General features: G+C 44.3%; 1 protein-coding gene across 3 annotated transcripts in view; it reads left to right on the top strand.

Annotated features, from left to right (window-relative positions):
* The window catches only part of CAMK1D (calcium/calmodulin dependent protein kinase ID), a 281,869-nt gene that overhangs the window by 217,916 nt on the left and 39,110 nt on the right, over positions 1-24,843 (top strand). For all 3 annotated transcript variants that reach the window (XM_033959170.1, XM_033959169.1, XM_033959168.1), the window contains 2 exons: positions 17,730-17,868; positions 19,405-19,531. In XM_033959170.1, the coding sequence (XP_033815061.1) occupies positions 17,730-17,868; positions 19,405-19,531 (266 nt within the window). The remainder of the gene's footprint in view (positions 1-17,729; positions 17,869-19,404; positions 19,532-24,843) is intronic.

The raw sequence follows: 24,843 nt of genomic DNA, 5'->3' as shown, positions 1-24,843 counted from the left end.
AAGTTATCAGCATGGAGTTAATAGTCTTAAAATGGTATCTGATTAGGAGATAAATCTATCGAACAGTGCTGTCTTAATTTACATAAGAACATAAGCAATGCCTCCGCTGGGTCAGACCCGAGGTCCATCGTGCCCAGCAGCCCGCTCACGCGGCGGCCCAACAGGTCCAGGACCTGTGCAGTAATCCTCTATCTATACCCCTCTATCCCCTTTTCCAGCAGGAAATTGTCCAATCCTTTCTTGAACCCCAGTACCGTACTCTGCCCTATTACGCCCTCTGGAAGCGCATTGGCTAAGGCTCTTAACATTTGCATCTCCTCTTCCCATTGGCTAAGGCTCTTTGCACCTGCATTGTGATGTCATAGAGCTTTATGGTTATAGAAACCTAGAAACATGATGGCAGATAAAGGCCAAATGGCCCATCCAGTGCATCCACTATCTCCTCCTCTCCCTATTGGCTAAGGCTCTTAACATTTGCATCTCCTCTTCCTATTGGCTAAGGCTCTTTGCACCTGCATTGTGAGGTCATAGAGCTTTATGGTTATAGAAACCTAGAAACATGATGGCAGATAAAGGCCAAATGGTCCATCCGCAGCATCCACTATCTCCTCCTCTCCCATAAGAACATAAGTAATGCCTCCGCTGGGTCAGACCCGAGGTCCATCGTGCCCAGCAGCCCGCTCACGCGGCGGCCCAACAGGTCCAGGACCTGTGCAGTAATCCTCTATCTATACCCCTCTATCCCTTTTTCCAGCAGGAAATTGTCCAATCCTTTCTTGAACTCCAGTACCGTACTCTGTCCTATTTCCGAAATGCGCCTTAGGTCAACCTGGCTCCGTTGATGTAATTGCCTAGCCAGGTCTGCTGTTTGCTAGCTGGAAACTTAAAGGTTCTGTCCAGAAAGGACCTATATTTGCAATCAGTGATCGGCATTTCTAGTTGTCCTGGTGGGGATGTGTAGCTCGAAATGTAGTAAGACATAGGTAGGGGCCATTCCCCACACCAGTTTAAAGCCAAAGCACGAGAACTTGAACTTTATTCGTGCCTCCATTGGCAACCAGTGTAGCAGTTTGTAGTAGGGGCTAATGTGATCACTTTTCTTTAGTCCGAATGTTAAGCGGACGGCCGTGTTCTGCACTATTCTTAATTTTCTCACTTAGGCTGTGAATTCGGTGTCAGGCCAAAAGCGCGCCGGGACAAAGGCGCGCGCAGACAATTGAGCGCAGCGCAGAGGCGCGCACTGCAGAAAATTACTGTTTTTAGGGCTCTGACGGGGGGGCGTGGGGGGAAACCCCCCCCACTTTACTTAATAGATTTCGCGCCACGTTGTGGGGGCGTTGTGGGGGGTGTGGGGGGTTGTAACCCCCCACATTTTACTGAAAACTTCACTTTTTCCCTGTTTTTAGGGAAAAAGTTAAGTTTACAGTAAAATGTGGAGGGTTACAACCCCCCAAACCCCCCACAACGCCAGCGCGATCTCTATTAAGTAAACTGGGGGGGCTCCCCAACAAAAACCCCCGTCGGAGCCCCTAAAAACTGTAATTTTCTTTGGCGCGTGCCTCCGTCTTGCGCTCAGTTGTCGGCGCGCGCCTTTGTCTTTCGCCGAGTTGTCTATGAACCATGAATTCAGCTTAATCCCCTTGCGTATCAAGCCTTTAGGGCAGTGCCTGTCAAACTATGTGCCACGGCACAGGGGTGTGCCACGTGAGGTTCTGGAATTTTACGTTATTTTTAAAAATTTCCTTCATAAGTATACACTGGAATAGATGACATGCATGTCGATGCGTACACGAGACTCTATCAACGTTACGAGCTAGGGCTACCAGACATCTGGATTTCACCGGACATGTCCAGAGGTCTGGACGGCTTTTCAAAATCCAGCACTTTGTCCGGGTTTTGAAAAGCTTCCTGACAAAATCGTGTCAGAAAGGGGCATTCGCGCATACATGGATGTGACGCGTGGGGATGGAAGAGGGCATGACAGAGGCAGAACTGGGCAGTCCTGGGGGCATGGCGATGGATCCGTATTTTTCCAAAGGAAAATCTGGTAACCCTATTATGAGCGTCTGTGTGCGTAAGGATACAACTGCCCAGACAAGTATCGTTCTTTGGCGTGAGTGGTCCTTGAAAAGTAACAGCAAGTAATTTCAGTTTTATTTTTTTATGCAGTAGTTATCCTAATCTGAGCAACAAAACAATCGAGACTTTGTGAACTTGGATTTTCAGCTCTGACAGAAATTACATAGAAAAAAAGAGGACGACTTCAGATGGTGAATGATGAAATGTGTGTTTGCTTGTCAACTATCGAGCTGCATTTTGAGTTAATTTGCCCTCAAAAACAAGTTCATCCATCGCATTGATTAGCAATTCTATTCTATCTACTTTAGTTTCACCGTTGTTACAATTACCCAAGCATAGCTTAAAGAACTTTAAATAAATAACTCTCAAATTTAATTTTTAGTTGGTTTTGCAATTTTATAATTTCAATTATAATGTGCCGTGAAAAGCATTTGCTCCGTTTAGTGTGCCGGAGCTAAAAAAAAAAAGTTTGAGAGACACTGCTTTAGGGTCTTAATGGGATTTTAGAAGCATGAGTACTTTTGATAAATTCGTCTCCTAATTGAAGTATCATTGATAACAAAAATTTTATATTTTGTATACATTGGAAACATGTTGTATTTTTAACTATTTGTACTTCGCTGATTGTCCAGCTCTCTTCTGTGTTATAAGTGGTGTATAAATAAAAAGATTATTTGTCTTTTTTCCCCCAAAAAAAGTACTGCAGTTGTTGAACTTACAGCTTAAGAATAGCAAGATTCCGGAATCCCAGAGTGTAGCAACATTCCATGTGGAATCCCCAGAGTAGCAACATTCCATACAGAATCCCAAGATTCTGGAATCCCAAAGAGTAACAAGATTCTAGAATCCCCAGAGTAGCAACATTCCATACAGAATCCCAAAGAATAGCAAGATTTCGGAATCCCAGAGAGTAGCAACATTCCACGTGGAATCCCCAGAGTAGCAACATTCCATACAGAATCCCAAGATTCTGGAATCCCAAAGAGTGCAAAATGCCATGCGGAATCCCCAAAGAGTAGCAACATTCCATGCTACCGATCAGGGCAAGCAGTGGCTTCCCCCATGTCTTTCTCAAAAACAGACTATGGACTTTTCCTCCAGGAACTTGTCCAAACCTTTCTTAAAACCAGCTACGGTATCCGCTCTTACCACATCCTCTGGCAACGTGTTTCAGAGCTTAACTATTCTCTAAGTGGAAAAAAAAAATTTTCTCCAATTGGTTTTAAACATATTGGATAGTACCTTAGTAATTTCAGTGCAAGCCTTCTGCTTTTGCTGGGAGATTATTAAAACGACACCAGGCGGCGTGATGAATTTGCTAACGTTAGTTTTGAAAGAAAATGAAGGAGGGAAAAGAAAATATTATTACAGCTGTCATAAAGAAGGAAGTCGTCCTATGTTGCAGTCAAACCAAAAAGGAGGGAGAGCAGAAGTGGGAGTGCTTTGCTTTTAATGGGCTTCTTTTGCGTAAAATGCATGCCTGTCGAGAGAGGCATTTTCTCTTGAATGCAGCTTCCTGGAGAAAACAGACAGGGCCGAAGAACATGCTTTCTAAGGAAAATAAATACTTATTCACTCTGAAATTGTCAGGACAGTTGTTGCCAAACGTACTGTATATTTGGCCAAAACCCAAGGAGTAGCAACATTCCATACAGAATCCTAAAGAATAGCAAGATTCCGGAATCCCAAAGAGTAACAAGATTCTAGAACCCCAAAGAGTGGCAACATTCCATGCTACCGATCGAGGGCAAGCAGAGGCTTCCCCCATGTCTTAATAACAGACTATGGACTTTTCCTCCAGGAATTTGTCCAAACCTTTCTTAAAATCAGCTATGATAAAAGCAGATAGCGTACCTGGTTTTAAGAAATGTTTGGATAAATTCCTGGAGGAAAAGTCCATAGTCTGTTATTGAGAAAGACATCGGTAGTATGGAATGTTGCTACTCTTTGGGATTCCGGAATCTTGCTATTCCTTGGGATTCTGTATGGAATGCTGCTGCTCCTTGGGTTTTGGCCAGGTACTAGTGACCTGGATTGGCCACCGTGAAAACGGGCTACTGGGCTTGATGGACCATTGTCTGACCCAGTAAGGTTAGTCTTATGTTCTTATCCTAGGATGACAACCAACACATCTAATGTTGTTTTGATCAGTTGTGTAAACCCCACAGGAAACTTTGCATCATCGTGGGCAGATTTCTTACTTGTCCTCCCAAATACTTTTTGAAAGAATGCAGCCCAGGCTTGCCCAGAGTACTTTCTGTCTCTTTGTGAATTTCTCCATTTCCGGTTTTGCTTTCTTCAGCTTTGATGACTTCTACAGTCCCGAGTGGCACAGCACGCGCTGAAGGAACCAGGCACCCTGGAGATGGGTCTTAATTGCAAGGCAATCAAGCCACCAGATAGCTCGCTGATATTTCAGGAAACCTCCTGTTGGGTGAACTGAATTGATTTTCTTTGGAAATACTATCAGAGATTGTTTCCGACCTAAAGATGAGCCCTTTCTGCAGAGAAAAGCAGAAAGTGTTGATTCAGAGGAGTAAGCGCAAGGTTTCATTTCACTAATTTAGGAAAATGCACCAAGTGCAAGACAGAATCGTGTTTTATGGTAGAAAATTAGTAAACAACACCTGTAGATTTCTTTTTTGGAGACACACAATCAGCTTGGATTTAGTAGTAAGTGAAGTATTAAAACTCAGCACCACACTGTTCATCATCACACTGCAGCATCTCCCCTCCCTGCTCTATTACCATTAAACATCTCCCCTCTCCCCTTCTCCCTTTGATAGCACAGCATCTCTCCTTCCCTTCCTCTTACAGTTCAGCATCTCCCCTTCAACCTTTGACAGCACAGCATCTCTCCTTCCCTTCTTCTTACAGTTCAGCATCTCCCCTCTCCCCTTCTCCCTTTGATAGCACAGCATCTCTCCTTCCCTTCCTCTTACAGTTCAGCATCTCCCCTTCAACCTTTGACAGCACAGCATCTCTCCTTCCCTTCTTCTTACAGTTCAGCATCTCCCCTCTCCCCTTCTCCCTTTGATAGCACAGCATCTCTCCTTCCCTTCCTCTTACAGTTCGGCATCTTCCCTCCCCTTACAGTTCAGCATCTCCCCTTCAACCTTTGACAGCACAGCATCTCTCCTTCCTTTTCTCTTACAGTTCAGCATCTCCCCTCTCCCCTTCAACCTTTGACAGCACAGCATCTCTCCTTCCCTTACTCTTACAGTTCAGCATCTCCCCTCTCCCCTTCTCCCTTTGACAGCACAGCATCTCTCCTTCCTTTCCTCTTACAGTTCAGCATCTCCCCTCTCCCCTTCTCCCTTTGATAGCACAGCATCTCTCCTTCCCTTCCTCTTACAGTTCGGCATCTTCCCTCCCTTTACAGTTCAGCATCTCCCCTTCAACCTTTGACAGCACAGCATCTCTCCTTCCTTTCCTCTTACAGTTCAGCATCTCCCCTTCAACCTTTGACAGCACAGCATCTCTCCTTCCCTTACTCTTACAGTTCAGCATCTCCCCTCTCCCCTTCTCCCTTTGACAGCACAGCATCTCTCCTTCCTTTCCTCTTACAGTTCAGCATCTCCCTTCTCCCCTTCTCCCTTTGACAGCACAACATCTCTCCTTCCTTTCCTCTTACAGTTCAGCATCTTCCCTCCCATTACAGTTCAGCATTTCCCCTCTCCCCTTCAACCTTTGACAGTACGGCATCTCTCCTTCCCTTCCTCTTACAGTTCAGTATCTCCCCTCTCCCCTTCTCCCTTTGACAGCACTGCATCTCTCCTTCTCTTCCTCTTACAGTTCAGCATCTTCCCTCCCCTTACAGTTCAGCATCTCCCCTTCTCCCTTTGACAGCACCGCATCTCTCCTTCCCTTCCTCTTACAGTTCAGCATCTTCCCTCCCCTTACAGTTCAGCATCTCCCTTTGACAGCACCGCATCTCTCCTTTCCTTTCCTCTTACAGTTCAGCATCTTCCCTCTCTCCTTCCTCCCTCCCACAGAACAGCATTTTTCTTCTCCAGAAGAAAAATAAAAATCTAGTTTACTGAAAATCCATTGCGGTAAGCAGTAACATGTAAAGAGCAGTACTGCAGCAAGTGCTCGGGCATCCTGCGGTACTTTTGGGATCGGTGCATACTGCCCATATGCTAAAATATATTTCTAGCGTGGTGGGAGGGACCTATCTAGGGCAGTATCGTCATGTATTAACCGATTAGTGTGTAGTTAGCACTTCATTTCTTACTACCTACAAAATCGGGGGAGTAAGGGCTGGATTCTACAACGGCTGCTGAAAGTTAGGCGGTAGTAGCCACCCAAATGCCGCTTAACATAATTGATTTAATTAGGTTTAAGTGGATGTGATAATTGGTCATACCATTAAAACCCAATTAAAACCTCGGAGGGGGGGTGGGAAATAGCCGCCGCTACATGGCCTCCAGGATCGGTGTCTAAGTCCCTGGCAGCTAGTAGCACATAGTGACGCTAAAGCCCAGTAATGGGTGTGGTTAGGGGTGGAGTCAGACGTTGGCATCACTATGGGTTGCTGGCCGCGATTCAAGAAGGACCCTGGGCACCGGAAATGCAAGCCTGTAAAATCTTGTCCTACAGATCATGTGCCTAGGGCAGGGGTGGACAACTCCGGTCCTCGAGGGCCGGAATCCAGTCGGGTTTTTCCCAATGAATATGCATTGAAAGCAGTGCATACAAATAGATCTCATGCATATTCATTGGGGAAATCCTGAAAACCCGGCTGGATTCCGGCCCTCGAGGACCAGAGTTGCCTACCCCTGGCCTAGGGTCATTGGGAGCCAGAATTCGTAGGGCGACCAGACGTCCAGGAAAACCCAGACATGTTCTCTTTTAAGAGGACTGTCGGGGGCTCCCGGACAGATTTTCTGGCTGCATCTGGAGGGCCTCTGAACATGCGCAGATGATGTCAAACACATCTGTGCATGCCCTAGGCCCTCCAGACATGGCCGGAGCTCCTTGCAAAAAGAGGAGGCTTTCTGGGGGCATGGCTGGAGGACATAGCGGGGTGGGACTGGGGCAGAACAGGGCAAGGTCATGTGTTCAGGGTTTTCTTTTTTTAATATGGTAACCCTAAGAGTTCTATGAATCTTTGTAATAATCTCCACAGCCATCAAATGAAGTGAGGTTGTTGTCTGAAGCATCTGGCTTCCCTGTTAACTTTTGCACTAGGGCAGGGTTATAAATATGGCTGCTTCATGAAGGCTCCCAGTCCTTCCCAGAAGCGTAACACGGCTATACAATGTCAAATTTGCCCTTATTTCCATCCCTGTCCCATCCCCCCGAGATCTATCCCTGCAAGCTCTGTCCTCATCTGCACAAGCCTCAAACACATACAGGGATGGCACAGGGACAGGGGAAATCCACTTTTATTCCTAGGATAAGCAGCATAAAATCGGTTTTACTCTTTGGGATCTAGCTAGGTACTGTGACATCACTGCTGAGGTTGGCTCTTAGGCATTGGTGGAATGAGGCATTATGACATCACAATCTCAGCTCTGGAATGTTGCTCCTCTTTGGGTTTCTGCCAGGTACTTGGGAACTGGGTTGATCATTGTTGGAAGCAGGATACTGGACTTGATGGACCTTCAGTCTGTCCCAGTAAGTACGGCAATTCTTATGTTCTTATGAACTCATGGGGATGGGTTGGGGATAGAAATAGATCCTGCATGTTACCCTAGTTCAGGGGTAGGCAATTCCGGTCCTCAAGAGCCAGAGCCAGGTCAGGTTTTCAGGATATCCACAATACCTAAGGATGAAAGAGATTTGTGGGAGTAGAGGCAGTGCGTGCAAATCTCTTCCATCTATGCATTGTGGGTACCCTGAGGAAAAGTTTGAGAACCATTGCCCTAGACCAGGGGAAGGCAATTCCGGTCCTCCAGAGCAAATCCATCTCATACATATTCATTGTGGGTATCCTGAAAACCTGACCTGGCTCCGGCTCTCGAGGACCGGAATTGCCTACCTCTGCCCTAGTGTTACCCCAGTTTGAGTCAGCCATTTCTTTTTCCCTTACCTCACGGTCCGTTTTGATAAAATAATTGAATTGCGCGGCGAGTGAAGTGCTGAGAAAAACCTGGCGCTGCGCACTCTTTGGTAAAGGGTGTCTGTCCTTAGTGCCAATTCCCGTGCGTAATTTTAGATGCCACACTGGTGTACATGCTGGCACCCGAGTTAGGTGTGCTTTGGCAGGATTCGATAACTTTCCATAGCGCCCCTGCCATGCCCACAGCCACGCCCTCTTTTGAGTGACACGCTGAGTTAGGCTCCGTGCGCATTGCCAGATGCATGCACAAATTTTAATGGGTGCCAATTTACGTCAGTAATTGGTGGTTAGCTTGCAATTACTGACATTAATTGGATCAATTTAGCATATGATGAATAGAATGGTGAATCTGTGTTTTTTCTGAAGTGGTTTATCACTGTAGGAATTATTTGGTACATATGTTTTTATTTGTCTAATTAACTTCCTGGAATGAGCTCTTCAGCAGACGTCTCAGCGGCTCTGCTCCAGCTCACTCACTTCTGGGTCAAACTGAAGACCCAGAAATATGTATATTTTCAAACTGGTTTTGTTATTGTGCGTAGCTGAGTCTTAAAGACAAGCATCTCTTAAGAGCCTCAAAGCACACTTGAGAGCATAAGAACATAAGAATAGCCTCACTGGGTCAGGTCAATGGTCCATCAAGCCCAATAACCCATCCTCACGGTGGCCAATCCAGGTCACTAGTACCTGGCCAAAACCCAAGGAGTAGCAACATTCCATACAGAATCCCAAAGAATAGCAAGATTCCGGAATCCCAGAGAGTAGCAACATTCCACGTGGAATCCCCAGAGTGGCAACATTCCATACAGAATCCCAAAGAATAGCAAGATTCCGGAATCCCAAAGAGTAGCAACATCCCATGCTACCGATCCAGGGCAAGCAGTGGCTTCCTCCATGTCTTTCTCAATAACAGACTATGGATTTTTCCTCCTGGAACTTGTCCAAACCTTTCTTAAAACCAGCATCACTATCTGTACTTTTGCTGGATGAGCCAGAGTGCCAATTATCTTTTTGTTTCGTTCAGAGAAGATATTTATGCTAGCGTTTTTTATTGTGTGGCCTGTTAATGTTGTGACTGTCTGTTTTGAAAGTATATGTCAATGTTTTAAGAGTTTGTAAGATTACTAATAGCGGGTGACCTAAGGGATCTGGCCATTCGGAGTCTTAGGCACTGGGATAGAGTCCTAAGATTCCACTTGGCCCTGGTGTCTAAGGTCCCTCTTATTGGAGGGGCCTTAAGTGTCTAGGACAATCAGGACCTTAGGCCCCTCCACCGTGCATCCCATGATGCACTGGAAAGGGGCAGTCCCGCCATTCAGTGGAGGTGGGCCTGCCGGCAGGAGGGAAGAAGCATCCCTCCAGCTGGCCAACTTAAAAAAGGTGGTTTGGGGTCCGGGTGGACTTGGGGGGGGGAACAGATACCGTCAGGAGGGACTGGGCATCTCTCCTGCCGATGATCTTAGGGGGGTTGAGGGTACTGGCAGGAGGGACTGGGCATCCCACATCTGTTCTGGGCATTTGAGACATGGACAAATTTTTGGTCAAGAATGTGGTATAAAGAAACATAGGGGCGGTCTGGGCGATTAAACGCCTGTACGTATAGGTAGTCGAAAACAACATTTTGGACGTACTTTTCGAGAATGGACATTTTGCCACTGCCGACGTTAAGCGACTAGCATCCTACGTGCAAATCCGACGTAGACGTTTCTTTTGATTATGCCTCTCCACGCATTTAATTTACTTAATTATACTCGGAAGAAGTTGTTGCCAGCGACCCTGTGAGCTGCGCATTTGTGCTAAGCGTTACAATAGCAGATTGATTTCACCGTTGCAGCTTCCGACCTTCCTCTCCCGGATATTATTCTCATCCTTATTTCTCTTCATCTGCACAGCTACCTGCTGCCTCGGGTTTCTTTTTTTCGTAACAGCTGGATGCAGACTCCAACAGCAGTTTACCCTCACCCTTCCCATAAATTCACACCCAGTCTGGCTCCTCCAGATAGAAATAGCTCTCGTTTCACATCTGCTGCTAAGACGAGCCAGCTGCGGTTCTGCTTTTCTATCTAAAAGGGAAAAAGCTGAAGAATTATGGTTAGTTTGGGTTGAGGATCTGTTGCCACATAAAAATAAGAGGATAACTTTTTTGCTTCTTGGGTTCTCAGACATACTATTGCTGATGACCACTAGGGAAAGGGCATGGGGACTTGTATACTGCCTTTAGTATTTTAAAAGTGGTGGTCACTGGAGGATTAAGTGACTTGACAAGGAGCAGCACCAGGATTTGATCTCACAACCTCTGGGTGCAGAGGCAGCCGCTCTACCAGTCCTTCAGTCTGTCCTAGTAGGGCAACTCTTATGTGAGCTGAGTATAGGACAATCGAGCCATTGTGACATCACTGCTGAGGTTGGCTCTTAGGCATTGGTGGAATGAGGCATTATGACATCACAATCTCAGCTCTGGAATGTTGCTACTCTTTGGGTTTCTAACAGGTTCTTGGGACCTGGGTTGGTCATTGTTGGAAGCAGGATACTGGCTTGATGAAAGGGAATCTAATCTAATCTAATCCTTAGGTTTGTATACCGCATCATCTCCACGTTCGTAGAGCTCGACGCGGTTTACAGTAGGAGAAATAGGAAGGAACTACAACAGAGGGTTAGAGGTAGAAGTGTGAAGAAAATTTAGAGGACTTGGGATGCCAAGAGATAAGAGTTTCCTTGATTCCTAAGTTGGAGGGAGACTTACATTTTTTGAGAAAAGCCAGGTTTTCAGATGTTTGCGGAAAACTTGGAGAAAGCTCAAGTTCCGAAGAGGGGAGGTAAGGTTGTTCCAGAGCTCAGTGATTTTGAAGTGGAGGGAGGTCCCTAGCTTTCCTATGTGGGAAATGCCTTTTAGTGAGGGGAAGGATAGTTTTAATTTGTGGGAGGATCTGGTAGTATTAGGGTTTGAGGAATTCCAAGAAAGAGGGATAAAGGGAGGGAGGATACCATATAGGATTTTGAAAGTTAAACAGGCGCATTTATAGTGGACCCTGGCGATTATCGGAAGCCAGTGGAGCTTGGCCAGGAATGGCAAATTGTATAACACCTTTTGGTTGCTTTGGCATTTCAGAGCTTACATTCATAGTGGTGGGCACTGGAGGATTAAGTGACATGCCCAGGCAGTGGCGTAGCGAGGGAAAGCTAAGTTTATATTTCTGAGAGCTTCTAGAGTTAGAGATTTCTTGTGAATTAAATGAAACAGAGACCAATGGAGAAAAAATACCATATAGGATTTTGAAAATTACAGTTGCACACTTAAATTGGATCCTCCAGGAGACAGGAAGCCAGTGTAGGGATCTCAATAATGGTGTAACATGATCATATTTATGTTTACCATATATCAATTTGGCCGTCATATTCTGGATAAGTTGTAGCCTCTTTACTTAAACAAGCATAAAGCGATCAATTCAAGCAGATAATGAAAGTGAAGAATCCAGAATAAAACCCAGAATCCTAGATGAAAAATCAATTTTCAGTGAGTCCCAGAGGCTAATAAAATTAAGCTGGGCCCAAACCATAATAATTTTGCCTTAGTAGTATTTAATTTCAGGCACACTGAAAATGCCTAATCTCTTCCATAACATGGTATCGACCTACATGGTTACTGTACACCCCAAATCGAGGGCTACGCTCGCAAGAAGAAAAACGATTATGCACGCCCTCGGGACGCGCCCTCCGCCTTGAGACTGCACGAAAGTAGATCATTCTCGCACTACCTGCTGCGCCTCTGGAACAATCGACCTACCCACATAAAATCATTCGAAGGTCTGCTGAACTTCAGGAAGGCAATAAATCCCACCTCCTCCCTTGCCCCAAATCCCAAAACTAAAAAAGCAGAGCACCAGCCGTCTGCCGTCACAAATCTCAAACGTTGAATGCCCATCATATCATGCTCTACCCTACCAGGTCACCGTGTTTTAGTCATTCTGCCAACTTCTCCCACTCGAGACTACAACGGGAGCTCAAGGCAGCCATTTCCTATGAGCGATGTGCAAGGGGCAGGAGCGTGGGAAGATCGCTCCTGCCCCGAAAACCCGCTAGACCACCAGGTAAGGCTTAAGGGGGGGGCTTACAGGGCTTAAAATAGCCCCCCAAATTTAAATGTTTTTTTGATTAAAAATTGCGAATAACTGAATCCGCAGATGCTGAAACCGCGGATTCGGAGGGGGAAGTGTATGCCATACCATGTCTATCATGCTATAAATTCACATGCTATATCCACTATACAATAACTGGATGTCTGTGTTATAAGGCAGTGTATGGCATGGCTCTAGGGTATTTAGTTGAGTATTTTTAATTTCTCCAGTTCTCGATGTTCCGTACAGATATCAACAATATCTGATATTCCATAACGGATTGCAGCCACTTGGGATTCTGGTTTTCACCGATTATTTTCCGCTTATGTGAATTTTAGAAAACTGCTTACAGCTTATCTGTATGAAACATAGAAACATGATGGCAGATAAAGGCCATCCGCAGTAACCATTATCTCTTCCTCTCTCTGAAAGATCCCAAGTGCCTATCCCAGGCCCTCTTGAATTCAGACACAGTCTCTGTCTCCACCACCCCTTCCGGAAGACTGTTCCACGCATCTACTACCCTTTCTGTAAAAAAGTATTTCCTCAGATTACTCCAGAGCTTCTCACCTCTTAACTTCATCCTATGCCTTCTCATTCCAGAGCTTCCTTTCAAATGAAAGAGATTCGACTTATGATATGTCTAATTATAATTCGCTGTTTGATGTTCAGCTTCTCTTGCTTTTTGGATCCATATGGTTTTCCAGTATACAAGTGACATGATCTGTTCTGTTATCCCATATCCACCGCGCTAGGTTCTACCATGTTAAGTGCCATACTGTCACGTCATACTTAGTTATCCACGTTTTGTATACTATTTTGCCATGCTACATTTGAATATATAATATTTTGTTTATCGTACTTTGTTTGCCATGCTATGCTTGTATATATAATACTGTCTGCCATGCTATATTTGCCATGCTTGTAATATTATGCTTATCATGCTATGCTATGCTTGTCTGCCAAGCTAAGCCGACATCCTATGTTTGTCATGCAAGGCTTGTCATGCTGTGTCACATTGTGTCATGTTATATATTTTGCCAGGCTTTATTATATATGTAAACTTGTAACCCATTCTGAGCTCGCCTGTGAGGAGGGGCTTTAAAACCCAAGAAATAAATAAAACAATATGAAAAAAATTTCAGTAACAGAAAATCCATCTAGTAAGGAGAGAACAAGAAAACTCTTGAAAGCTCCTGCCAGAATGAATTGGGTCAGGCATCAGGTGCCACCTGCCTCTGTCATTCCTGTAAATCCCTTAATGATTGTAACAGGAGGATCCAAAGCCTAACAGCTGGGATTTCTTTCTTCTCCCAGAGGTTCAGGACTTCATCAGGAGCTTGGTGCTCTCTCTTGCCACGCCAGCTGCAGACTTTTTGTCTCCAGACTCCCCTCACTGCAGCTGTGCGTGTTCACATATATACAGACATACATGCTCAGATGGTCTTGCATGCTCCCTTTAAAGCATGCTTGCAGAAATCTGGTGTTATAGCACTCATAAGAATAGCCTTACTTGATCAGACCAGTAGCCCGCTCTCACGGTGGCCAATCCAGGTCACTAGTACCTGGCCAAAACCCAAGGAGTAGCAACATTCCATATAGAATCCCATCGAATAGCAAGATTCCGGAATCCCAAAGATTAACAAGATTCTAGAATCTCGAAGAGTGGCAACATTCCATACAAAATCCCAAAGAATAGCAAGATTCTGGAATCCCAAAGAGAAGCAACATTCCATATAGAATTTCAAAAAATAGCAAGATTCCGGAATCCCAAAGACTAACAAGCTTCTAGAATCCCAAAGAGTAGCAACATTCCATGCTACCGATCCAGACCAAGCAGTGCACAGAGGTTCACCATATTTTGGACTATAATGTGTGGCAAAGGTGCTAATTCTGCACATTTAGGTGTTTAGGCTTTTGGTGTGTTGCCTTCCAACATTGTGGTAGACTTTATCTAAATTACCTCCAGCCTGGCTCTATCCTTTCAGAAATACTGCTTCCAGAATTAGCCACAGCACTGTAGATGACCTATAGAGAGGCATTTTCTCCTGTGCACCGTAGAATCTCTCATGCTCTACGTTATCGTACGCTTTCACCACCTCCCTGAGATCTCTGACCTGGTTGGTGCAAATTGCTTTCTCCTCTCTTGGATATTCTGCAGTCTTTTGCCTCGACTCTTAAGCGCTAAGAACCTACGAGCCTTCTCACGTCACATTTTTTTCTGTCTGCTCTATTGCAAATTTCAGAGTCCTTTTCCTTCTGATTCCTCACAAAGATCTTGACCAGAGTTGGCCTCTGATGACCCTTCTTCAGAGTGAATTTTAGGTACCACCTACCTCTGTGGCCTGTTACTCGCCCAATTTCTTTGTTTTTTTTATTTTATTTTATTTTAGAATTTCAAAATTTTTACATATTACTACTAAAGGTACAAGATCCTTTGTCCAAATCTTTGTGACCAGGCATATTTTGGTTTTTGGATCTTTTTGGATTTTGGAATTGTAATGTTAAGTCATAACCCCTCCCCCCCCCTTTTACAAAACCATAGCGAGATTTTTAGCGCCAGCCACAGCGGTAACAGCTCCTCGCTCATAGGAATTCTATGAGCATCGGAGCTGTTACCACCGCGGCCAGCGCTAAAAAACGTGCTGGGAGCTGGGGGAAAGATAGACCAAAAGACCATAAAATTGCCGCAAGACTTTTTTTTATTTCAAAATAAGGCAAACATTAAACATTTCAACCACTTCAAACACAAACATGTTCCAAACTATGGGACTGGAGCAATACCTTTCTGAATTTTGGAGAAAGGATCTTGTACCAATACTACTACCATTTATCATTTCTATAGTGCTGAAAGGCGTACTCAGAGCTGTACGTTCACAATGTAATAAACAGTCCCCTCTCAGAAGAGCTTACAATCTAATTAGGACAAATGGGACTGATAGGGATTTGAGAGTTTGATAGGTATCATATGGTGAGTGAGAGGAGTTGAAAACAGCCTTGAAAAAGTGGACATTTTGCTTGGATTTGAATACAGCCAGAGACGGAACTTATATCACCATCCGCTTGGGATGTAATAATAATAATAATAATTTATTTCTTATATACCGCCAAAGCCATAGTAGTTCGAGGCGGTTCACAATGAAGAAGGACTGGACAATCAGCAAAATGTTGCAATGGTACAATCAGAGAAACTAGGTGCCAGAGAAAATTGGAGCAATTGGAGAAATAGGTACAATCAGAGCAAAAAAGGTACAAGACAATCTGCATAAAGGTTAAATCTAAGAATGTAGGTATAACAGACAGTGGATATAGGCATTTAGGTAAAAAACAGAGAGGGTACAATCAGCCAATGAAGGTGCAGTTTAATGGGAAGCAGGACATGGTGAGATAAAAGGGGCCATGGGTAGGGCATAGAGGTCTTAGGTTGTAAATCTGGTAAATAGATTCGTTTTTAGTAGTTTCCTGAAGTTTAGGTAGGATGAGGCGCGTGAGATGATGTGGGCCAGCCAGTTATTGAGTTGACCTGTTGGAAGGCAAGACTTCTATTTAGATATCTTTTGTAACGGCAGGCCTTTAGAGTAGGATAGCTAAACAGGTGGGTTCTGCGTATGTGTTTGGATGGGCGGTCTAGGATAAAATGGGGTACCAAGTATAGGGGGGCCAAGCCAAGGATGGATTTGAAACAGAAACAGGCGAACTCTTGCTTCCAAGGGTAGCCAGTGAAGTTTTGGTAGTAGGGAGTTATGTGTTCCCACTTTTTTAGTCCGAAGATCAGTCGGATTGCCGTGTTTTGGATGATTCGCAATCTTTGAGTGTTTTTTGTTTGTTTGTTTTTTTTTGAAAGATCCCAGGTAGATGATATTGCAGTAGTCGAGTAGACTTAAGATGGAGGATTGCACAAGTAAAGGAAATACTGCACTCTAACTTCACCCAGAGAGTGGTAGAAATCTGGAATGCTCTTCCAGAGGCTGTTATAGGGGAAAGAAAGGTTGGATAAGTTCCTACTGGAACAGAACAAACACTCCTTCATATTACTATCAGGGAAGAAATTTGTGGGTGGAGAGTGGAGAGGATATAATCTGGCACAGAGAAGTCAGCAGAATTTATTGTACCTATTAAAACAGGCGAAACACATTTGTGGATTAAAACTTGAACACTCTTCCGGAATCTGTCATAGGGGAAAACACCCTCCAGGGATTCAAGACAAAGTTAGACAAGTTCCTGCTGAACAAGAATGTTCGCAGGTAGGGCTAGCCTCAGGGCGCTGGTCTTTGACCTAAGAGCCATAAGAACATAAGAATTGCCGCTGCTGGGTCAGACCAGTGGTCCGTCATGCCCAGCAGTCTGCTCATGCGGCGGCCCTCCGGTCAAAGACCAACGCCCTAACTGAGACTGGCCCTACCTGCGTACGTTCTGGTTCAGCAGGAACTTGTCTAACCTTGTCTTGAATCCCTGGAGAGTGTTTTCCCCTATGACAGACTCCGGAAGAGCGTTCCAGTTTTCCACCACTCTCTGGGTGAAGAAGAACATTTGTACGGAATCTATCCCTAGAGAGTGCCCTCTCGTTCTCTCTACCTTGGAGAGGGTGAACAACCTGTCTTTATCTACTAAGTTTACTAAGACATTATGAATCATAGCAAGACTATAATGAAAAGAGAGGCGTTTTTAGCACCTTCCTAAATTGAAGATAGGAGGAGGTCTGATGTGAGCAGGTCGGGAAGCGGTTCTGTATGGAATGTTGCTACTCTTTGGGGTTCCGGAATCTTGCTATTCTTTGGGATTCTATATAGAATGTTGCAACTCCTTGGGTTTTGGCCAGGTACTAGGGACCTGGATTGGCCACCGTGAGACTGGGCTACTGGGTTTAATGGACCATTGGTCTGACCCAGTAAGGCTATTCTTAGGTTCTTAAGTTCCTAACCTTATTAATCTTACGTAAGCCAAAATGGTTCCCAGTTGACATTTGCGGGGTATAAGGAACAATATGGTACTTTTAGGATGGTTAGTCTATTTTTCTGGTTAAGCTTACACAGTAGCAGTGGGGACAGGGCTGTCTTCCGTTCTCCTCTCTGCTCCTTCCCTCCCCCCCACCGCTTCCCTTCCCTTGGCCATACCTCTTTAACGTTCATGGCATGAGCAGCCACCCCCAACCCGCTGCTTGCGTCAGCATTGGCTCTTCCTCTGATGTCACTTCCTGGACCTGCACCTAGGAAGTGATGTCAGGGGAAGGGCCGACACAGGTGCGAGCAGCAGGTTGGGGGGGAAGGGAAGGTGCACACACAGCAGGAGGGGGCGGGAAAGGGATGGAGAAGAGGTCAACGGAGGGACGCCTCTCACCCTCGCTATGCTACTGCATAGTGTATCACATTTTTAATAAACAGACCGCTAGGCTAAAAAAGTGGCACCTCATCGCCTGCCAACCTAGTTTTCAGCTTCTAATGCAATGGTGACCCTGTGATCTCTTTCAGAGTGTCGGGAGGAGAACTGTTTGACCGGATAGTTGAGAAGGGATTTTACACCGAGAAGGATGCCAGCTCGCTTATCCGCCAGGTCTTAAATGCTGTGTATTATTTGCATCGGTTGGGTATCGTGCACAGAGATTTAAAGGTAAGCTGGTCCACCCCGGGCACAGTCTTTGTATAGGGCGCAGATTCCTGTCGTCCTCTCCGCCCCACCCTCCTTCCCAATTCCCCCTGCCGCCCGTGCACCCCTTCCCACCCCTCTTTCATTTTTCCCGCGTGAGCAGCATTATGAACTTCTGCCTGTGTCGGTGTCGCCTCTCTCCGACATCACTTCTGGGCCTAGGAGGGATCGCAGACACGACGCGGGCAGCAAGTCCGTGCTGTTGCTTTCACCTGGAAAATTAAAAAGGGAAGAGGGCGGGGGAGGGGCGCCACTTACCCTCACTACACCACTGCCTGTCTGCAATGATCCATCCACTCACATCTCCGAAATCTTACCCAGGATGTCAAAATTCTCAATAAAACCAGAATGTTGTTATTCCCTTATCTGATTGTATTCTCTGTTATAATAACTGTTCTTAGTACCAATGGTGGTGAGAAGAGTTATAATGATTCCCCACTGAAATACCGTTTTAATATGTTTCTAGCAAATTAAAGCATAATATAAACTTTGACTTTATTGCTATCCCTCTGGAGCTCAGTCATTTATTCGTTTTGACTGGTTTATGCCGACTTGAGTCCTAAAGCAGAGTCTCGTACTCTAAAGCAGAGTCTCGTACTCCAGTGTTCAAGAAATGGCGTTCTTTATAGACGCAAAAAGGAATTGAAGTAGCGCAGGTTTGAAACTTATGAACAGAAGCACCGATGAACGACTGCTGCTACTGTTAATATTTGTACAGCGCTTTCAGGCGTGGCAGCGCTATACAGAGTCACAAAGGAGACAGTCCCTGCTCAGATGAGCGCACAAACAGGATGCTAGACTAGGGGTTACAGTTAGCGGGGGATGGTTAAAATGCTGGCTAGGGTAGGATTACCATATTTTCCATTTGAACCCCCTACTTATAGATGCTCAAAAAGAGAGCCAGGTATGGATCTCAACGACAGTGAAGGCAAATCCAGAAAAGGGGAGGTCGTGCGGCAAAGGATTTCGAACACTCAGCGATGGATTATTCCAAAGTGTACTTTATTGGAGAACAGCACTGTGCAAAGTACACTTTGGAATAACCCATTGCTGAGTGTTTGACCTTCTTTGCCTCACGACGTTCCCTTTTCTGGATTCACCTTCGCTGTCGTTGAGATTCATACCTGGCTCTCTTTTTGAGCATCTGTAAGTAGGGGTTCATGCCTAGTCGAGAACTGACTATGAAGACAACTGGAGCCCTTGGAATCACAAAAATGCTTATGAACTGCCTAATATCACTGATAAAGAATCAAATTGTGTCAAATTACTATACGTGTCCCTCTCTGGACTTTCTTGCAAAATCCAACCTCTAAAAAATGTGATCAAGTCCTCCAGTGATTTCTGCTTGCAGCAGTTTTTGGGAAGGTTCATTTAACTTTAACCCTACTGCCGCTCTCTCGGAGAGTCTAATAGTTACTTAAAAATCTTGCATGTATCGGTCTTATTCAATGCCTTCTCCTTACATGTGAAATAAGATCTTCGCTGGCTTTTTCTTCTCAGCCTGAGAATCTCTTGTACTACAGTCAAGAGGAAGAATCAAAAATAATGATCAGTGATTTTGGGTTATCCAAAATGGAAGGGAAAGGAGATGTGATGTCTACGGCATGTGGAACCCCAGGATATGTTGGTGAGTAGTTGGACATTAACTGAAAAAAAAGTTAGCAAAGAGCCATAAAGAATGGGTTAGAGAACTTTCAGTTCTCAGCGAAGGTCACTGATGAGTTGTTATGAAGTTTCTTTTCTGTTCTTTCCATCTCTTTTTTAACATGTGGAGCAGTTTTCACAGTTAAGACTTCAACACATCATAAGAACAAGAACAAACCCAAGTCCTTGAACATCCTGGTCCACTCATTAGCAAAATTAGATTACTGCAACAGCCTACTCACTGGAACCACTCAAAAGGAAATCAGACGCCTACAAATAATTCAAAACACCGCCATTAAACCCAGAACGAAATCTAAAAAATATGACCATGGAAACCTTCTGTTACGCAAAGTTGATTGGTTGGCGATAAAAAATAGGATTTCCTACAAAATTTCATTAATAACTTTCAAAACATTACAGACCAAATCCCCCCCCCCCCAATTTATTGAAAAATACCTGATTCCATACGAGACGTCCCGCCTTCTCAGATCTTCAGACAGCAAATTACTTACTGTTGCCTCGCTACGAATAATTGGCACCAAACGTCAAGACATCTTTTCTGTGGTTGCCCCTCAGCTTTGGAACACTCTCCTCGCTCTTGTGAGGGAAGAAAATCATTTAGGCCGTTTCAAAGGCCTTCTTAAGAGCCATCTGTTCAAGGAAGCTTTTACGATCTAATCCTTTTTCATTCCTTCTCACATCAATCTATCCAAAGAAACAATAAGCAGCATTTACCCTCCTTTTGTTCTTTCCTTAAATGTTTTCCTCCCCATCTTGTTAGTCTAGTCTAGTCTGTACAATATTAACCCCCTCCTTTACTAAGGTATGCTAACCAATTAGTGCACGCTAATTAAATTAGTGTACGCTAATGCGTCCATATTTGTATTGTTATTGGCATTTTTATTTTGTCCCTTTACATTTTATTTGTAAACTCGCTTAGAGATTTGATAAGTGACAATCAAATTTTAATAAAAACTTGAAACTTGAAACATGATTTAATACCAATCTAACCAACTTTTAGAAGACTGGCAGTGTTAAGAACATAAGACCTTAAGAATAGCCTTACTGGGTCACACTAAAGGCCCGTCAAGCCCAGTAGCCTGTTCTCATGGTGGCCAATCCAGGACACTAGTATCTGGCCAAAACCCAAAGAATAGCAAGATTCTGGAATCCTAAAGAGTAACAAGATTCTAGAATCCCAAAGAGTAGCAACATTCCATATAGAATCTCAAAGAATAGCAAGATTCCGGAATCCCAGAGAGTAACAAGATTCCATACAGAATCTCATAGAATAGCAAGATTCCGGAATCCCAGAGAGTAACAAGATTCTAGAATCCCAAAGAGTAGCAACATTCCATACAGAATCTCATAGAATAGCAAGATTCCGGAATCCCAGAGAGTAACAAGATTCTAGAATCCCAAAGAGTAGCAACATTCCATACAGAATCTCATAGAATAGCAAGATTCCGGAATCCCAGAGAGTAACAAGATTCTAGAATCCCAAAGAGTAGCAACATTCCATACAGAATCTCAAAGAATAGCAAGATTCTAGAATCCCAAAGAGTAGCAACATTCCATACAGAATCTCATAGAATAGCAAGATTCCGGAATCCCAGAGAGTAACAAGATTCTAGAATCCCAAAGAGTAGCAACATTCCATACAGAATCTCATAGAATAGCAAGATTCCGGAATCCCAGAGAGTAACAAGATTCTAGAATCCCAAAGAGTAGCAACATTCCATACAGAATCTCAAAGAATAGCAAGATTCTAGAATCCCAGAGAGTAACAAGATTCTAGAATCTCAAAGAATAGCAAGATTCTAGAATCCCAAAGAGTAGCAACATTCCATGCTACCGATCCAGGGCAAGCAGTGGCTTCCCCCATGTCTTTCTCAATAACAGACTATGGACTTTTCCTCCAGGAATTTGTCCAAACCTTTCTTAAAACAAGCTACGCTATCCGCTCTTACCACAACCTCTGTCAATGCGTTCCAGAGCTTAACTATTTTCCAAGTGAAAAAAAAAATGTCCTCCAATTGGCTTTAAAAGTATTTCCCTGTAACTTCAAGTGTCCCTGGAAGTGATGTCAGAGAGAGCGGTGATGCCGACACGGGCAGCAACCTCGCACCGGGAAGGCAAGGGGCGTGCACGTGGGGTGGAGAGGCGGAGGGGTGCTGCGCCCTTAAGAAGACTGCGCCCGGGATGCACACCCCCCCCTCACCCCCCCTGCACCGCCCGTCCTATGCCACTGTGTAAGAGTGTAGGAAGAGACTGGCTTAGCATGAGCTGGGCACCTGGGTCTTCTATTCAGATTTAACCTTTGGAAATCAAAAACGTTCCTTCATCTAAGTTTAAATGTGTGAAAGATCACATTAATGAGTAACCAAACAATTCCCTTTTCATCTTTTAATTCCCCTTGTTATGCCATCAGCCTCCAAATGGAGAATAACTTGGTAGGACACTTGAGGATGATTAATAATATACAGATTTTTTAAAAAAATATTGGAAAACACCCATTTTATTAAGGTTTTTTTTAATGGATACTAAACAGTGACTTAACACTTTCAAACAAAATAATTCTGTATCAGGATTGTTTTAATGTTATAATTTTGTATGATTTTAATGTTATAAATTTGTATATATTTATATAACCCACTTAGGTTTAAGTGGGATATAAGCTTTTTAAAAACAAATATGAATAACATTTGTTTATTCAGCTTGGCGTTCCGGTGGATGGGAAGCATACCTCGTGATCTTCCTTAATGATGTAGGAACCTAATGCACTTGGAATGCTCAATGGTCATTAGATGGTCTTACGCTTCTTTCTTGCTTGACCAAAGAGAGAGCTTTGTGATTTTGATTTTTGGACGTTTATTTCTTTTTGGTACTCCGTTTCATTCCTAGACGTTGCATGGTGTTAAGAGTGTTTTTCTGTTCTGCCAATAAGCATTGCTTTAAAAAAGCAAAACAAAAAACATAAGGTGCAAAGGCAGATCAATCTGCTAATTTCACAAATTTTGCATCAGCAAGAACATCGCTGCTAGAAAACGTCTTCTGGTGTCGCTCACCGTATTTATGACGTGACTGGCACTTGTTTGTTCCTAGATGAGAGCTTGAATTCCAGTTTGGCGATGAGCTAAAGGAAACCCAAACCTGAAAGCCCATTCCTAGACACAAAGGGGGTCCTAGGACTAAGGCGCGCTAATCGCTAATGGGCGTGTTAGCATTTAGCACGCGTTAATCGTTACTGTGCACTAAATCGGCTAGCACGCCTTAGGAAAATCTAATCTAATCTAAACCTTAAGTTTATATACCGCATCATCTCCATGAGAATGGAGCTCGACACGGTTTACAAGAACTTAAAATAGTGGGTAGAGAAGAAGAAAAAGGATTACATGAACTTATGTGTAGAAGGGGGGAGAGAAAGGGGGGGGGAAGGATAGAGCTACAATTTGCTGAAAAGCCAGGTTTTCAGTTGTTTGCGGAATAACTGAAGGGAGCTCAGGTTCCGCAGCGGGGTGGTGAGGTCGTTCCAAAGACCTGTGATTTTGAAGAGAAGGGATTTTCCCAGTTTGCCTGCATAGTGGATGCCGCGTGGAGAGGGGAAGGCTAGTTTTAAGCCTTTGGGCAGTTCTGGAGGAGTCGGGAAAAGAGGGAGAAAGCTCCCTATCTCCATATCACACAGTGTTTCTGGCTTTGCTGCATCTCCTCATTAAACCAGAGGCCTAATGAATGCTGCTGCTGGGCTGTTCCACTGGCATAATTCAAGAAAATGGCCGAGTCGGAAGTGTAGGCAGGCCATGTGATGTTTCCATCCATACTCCCCTGTCACGGAAGGCACTTGGGTCTCGAGCTTTATTGAAGCTGGCAATTTCACTTAATGTGGCAAGGTGATGAAGTAGTGTGAAAAAATCTTGCGCCTTGTCTGTGGAGAAGGCGATTTTCTGTTGACTGCTTTTTAATTTCACCGGCATGCCAGCATTTGTCACTCCCAAGAGAAGTCTTTGGAGAGTTAAGCGTGGAGTGGATTTCATTGTCCTGGGTCACAAGCACGTCTGAATGAATAGTTTGTTTTAAAATTCACATCCAGAAAGAAGGCTCTGTCTAACTATCGGTTATGAAAGCAAATGTTATTTCTTTTCCCTTGAGAAATACAGTACAAAATCTAATTTCGGAATAGCTGGGAGGATGGCTTTAACCTTGTGTGCTGGATTGCTCTACATTTGCAGCAGGAAAACAGTGCACAAGACATACCCGGCTAACAGCTAAGACTAGCCTTTGAATTTCCAAACCTTTCATCTACAGACAGAGCTGCCCTGGTTGAATAGTTAATGCCTCCCCAAAATACAACATGCGCTGCAAGAAGTAGCCAAGAAACCGAGGTAGGCGGGGACCAGGGGAGAGGAAAACCCGGACAAACTCTCACGTCCGGACACTCCTCTGAAAAGAGGACTTGTCCGGCTATATCCGGACATGTGATAACCCTAAGAATAATCCAGCCATAGGCAATAAACAATTATAGCAATAGCAGTACACATTATAGCATGGTATGTCGTTTACAATGCCAAATGCAATATTCTTTGACATCTAAATAGACAACATAGAATGTAAGTGGGGGTAGAACACATACAATAGAGCAACGGGGTGGGGGCAGGGCGGATACTGGTCTCTGGGATACTAAATGATGTTATTTATTGTTGGGTGAGTGACGAAAGCAGGTACACTGGAAATCTGGGTTGGCCACGGTTGGAAACAGGATTCTGGGCTTGATGGACCTTCGGTCTGTCCTAGTATGGCAGCTCTTATGTGAGCCAAGTATAGGACTGTGAAGCCACTGTGACATCACTGCTGAGGTTGGCTCTTAGGCATTGGTGGAATGAGGCATTATGACATCACAATCTCAGCTCTGGAATGTTGCTACTCTTTGGGTTTCTGCCAGGTACTGGGAACCTGGGTTGGCCACTGTTGGAAACAGGATTCTGGGCTTGATGGACCTTTGGTCTATCCCAGTAGGGCAATTTTTATGTTCTTATGTTATTATTCATAATTTTCCTTTCTAATTGAACAATGGTGGCCTGCTATCTAAAGAGCAGGAACTGAAACAAAGCCCTGGGAATATCGGTGAATAATTAATCCAATATTCTATTATGCCCCTCAAAAAAGAAAGCTGCAGATAAGATCTTCAGGGGTAGGCAATTCTGGTCCCGAGAGTCACAGGCAAGTCAGGTTTTCAGGATATTTAATGAATATGTATGAGATGGATTTGCATGCACTGCCTCCTTGAGATGCAAATCT

This window comes from Geotrypetes seraphini, chromosome 9, assembly GCF_902459505.1.
Source record: "Geotrypetes seraphini chromosome 9, aGeoSer1.1, whole genome shotgun sequence".
In the NCBI taxonomy this organism is placed as follows: domain Eukaryota; kingdom Metazoa; phylum Chordata; class Amphibia; order Gymnophiona; family Dermophiidae; genus Geotrypetes; species Geotrypetes seraphini.
This window is presented reverse-complemented; position numbering and strand designations above follow the sequence as displayed.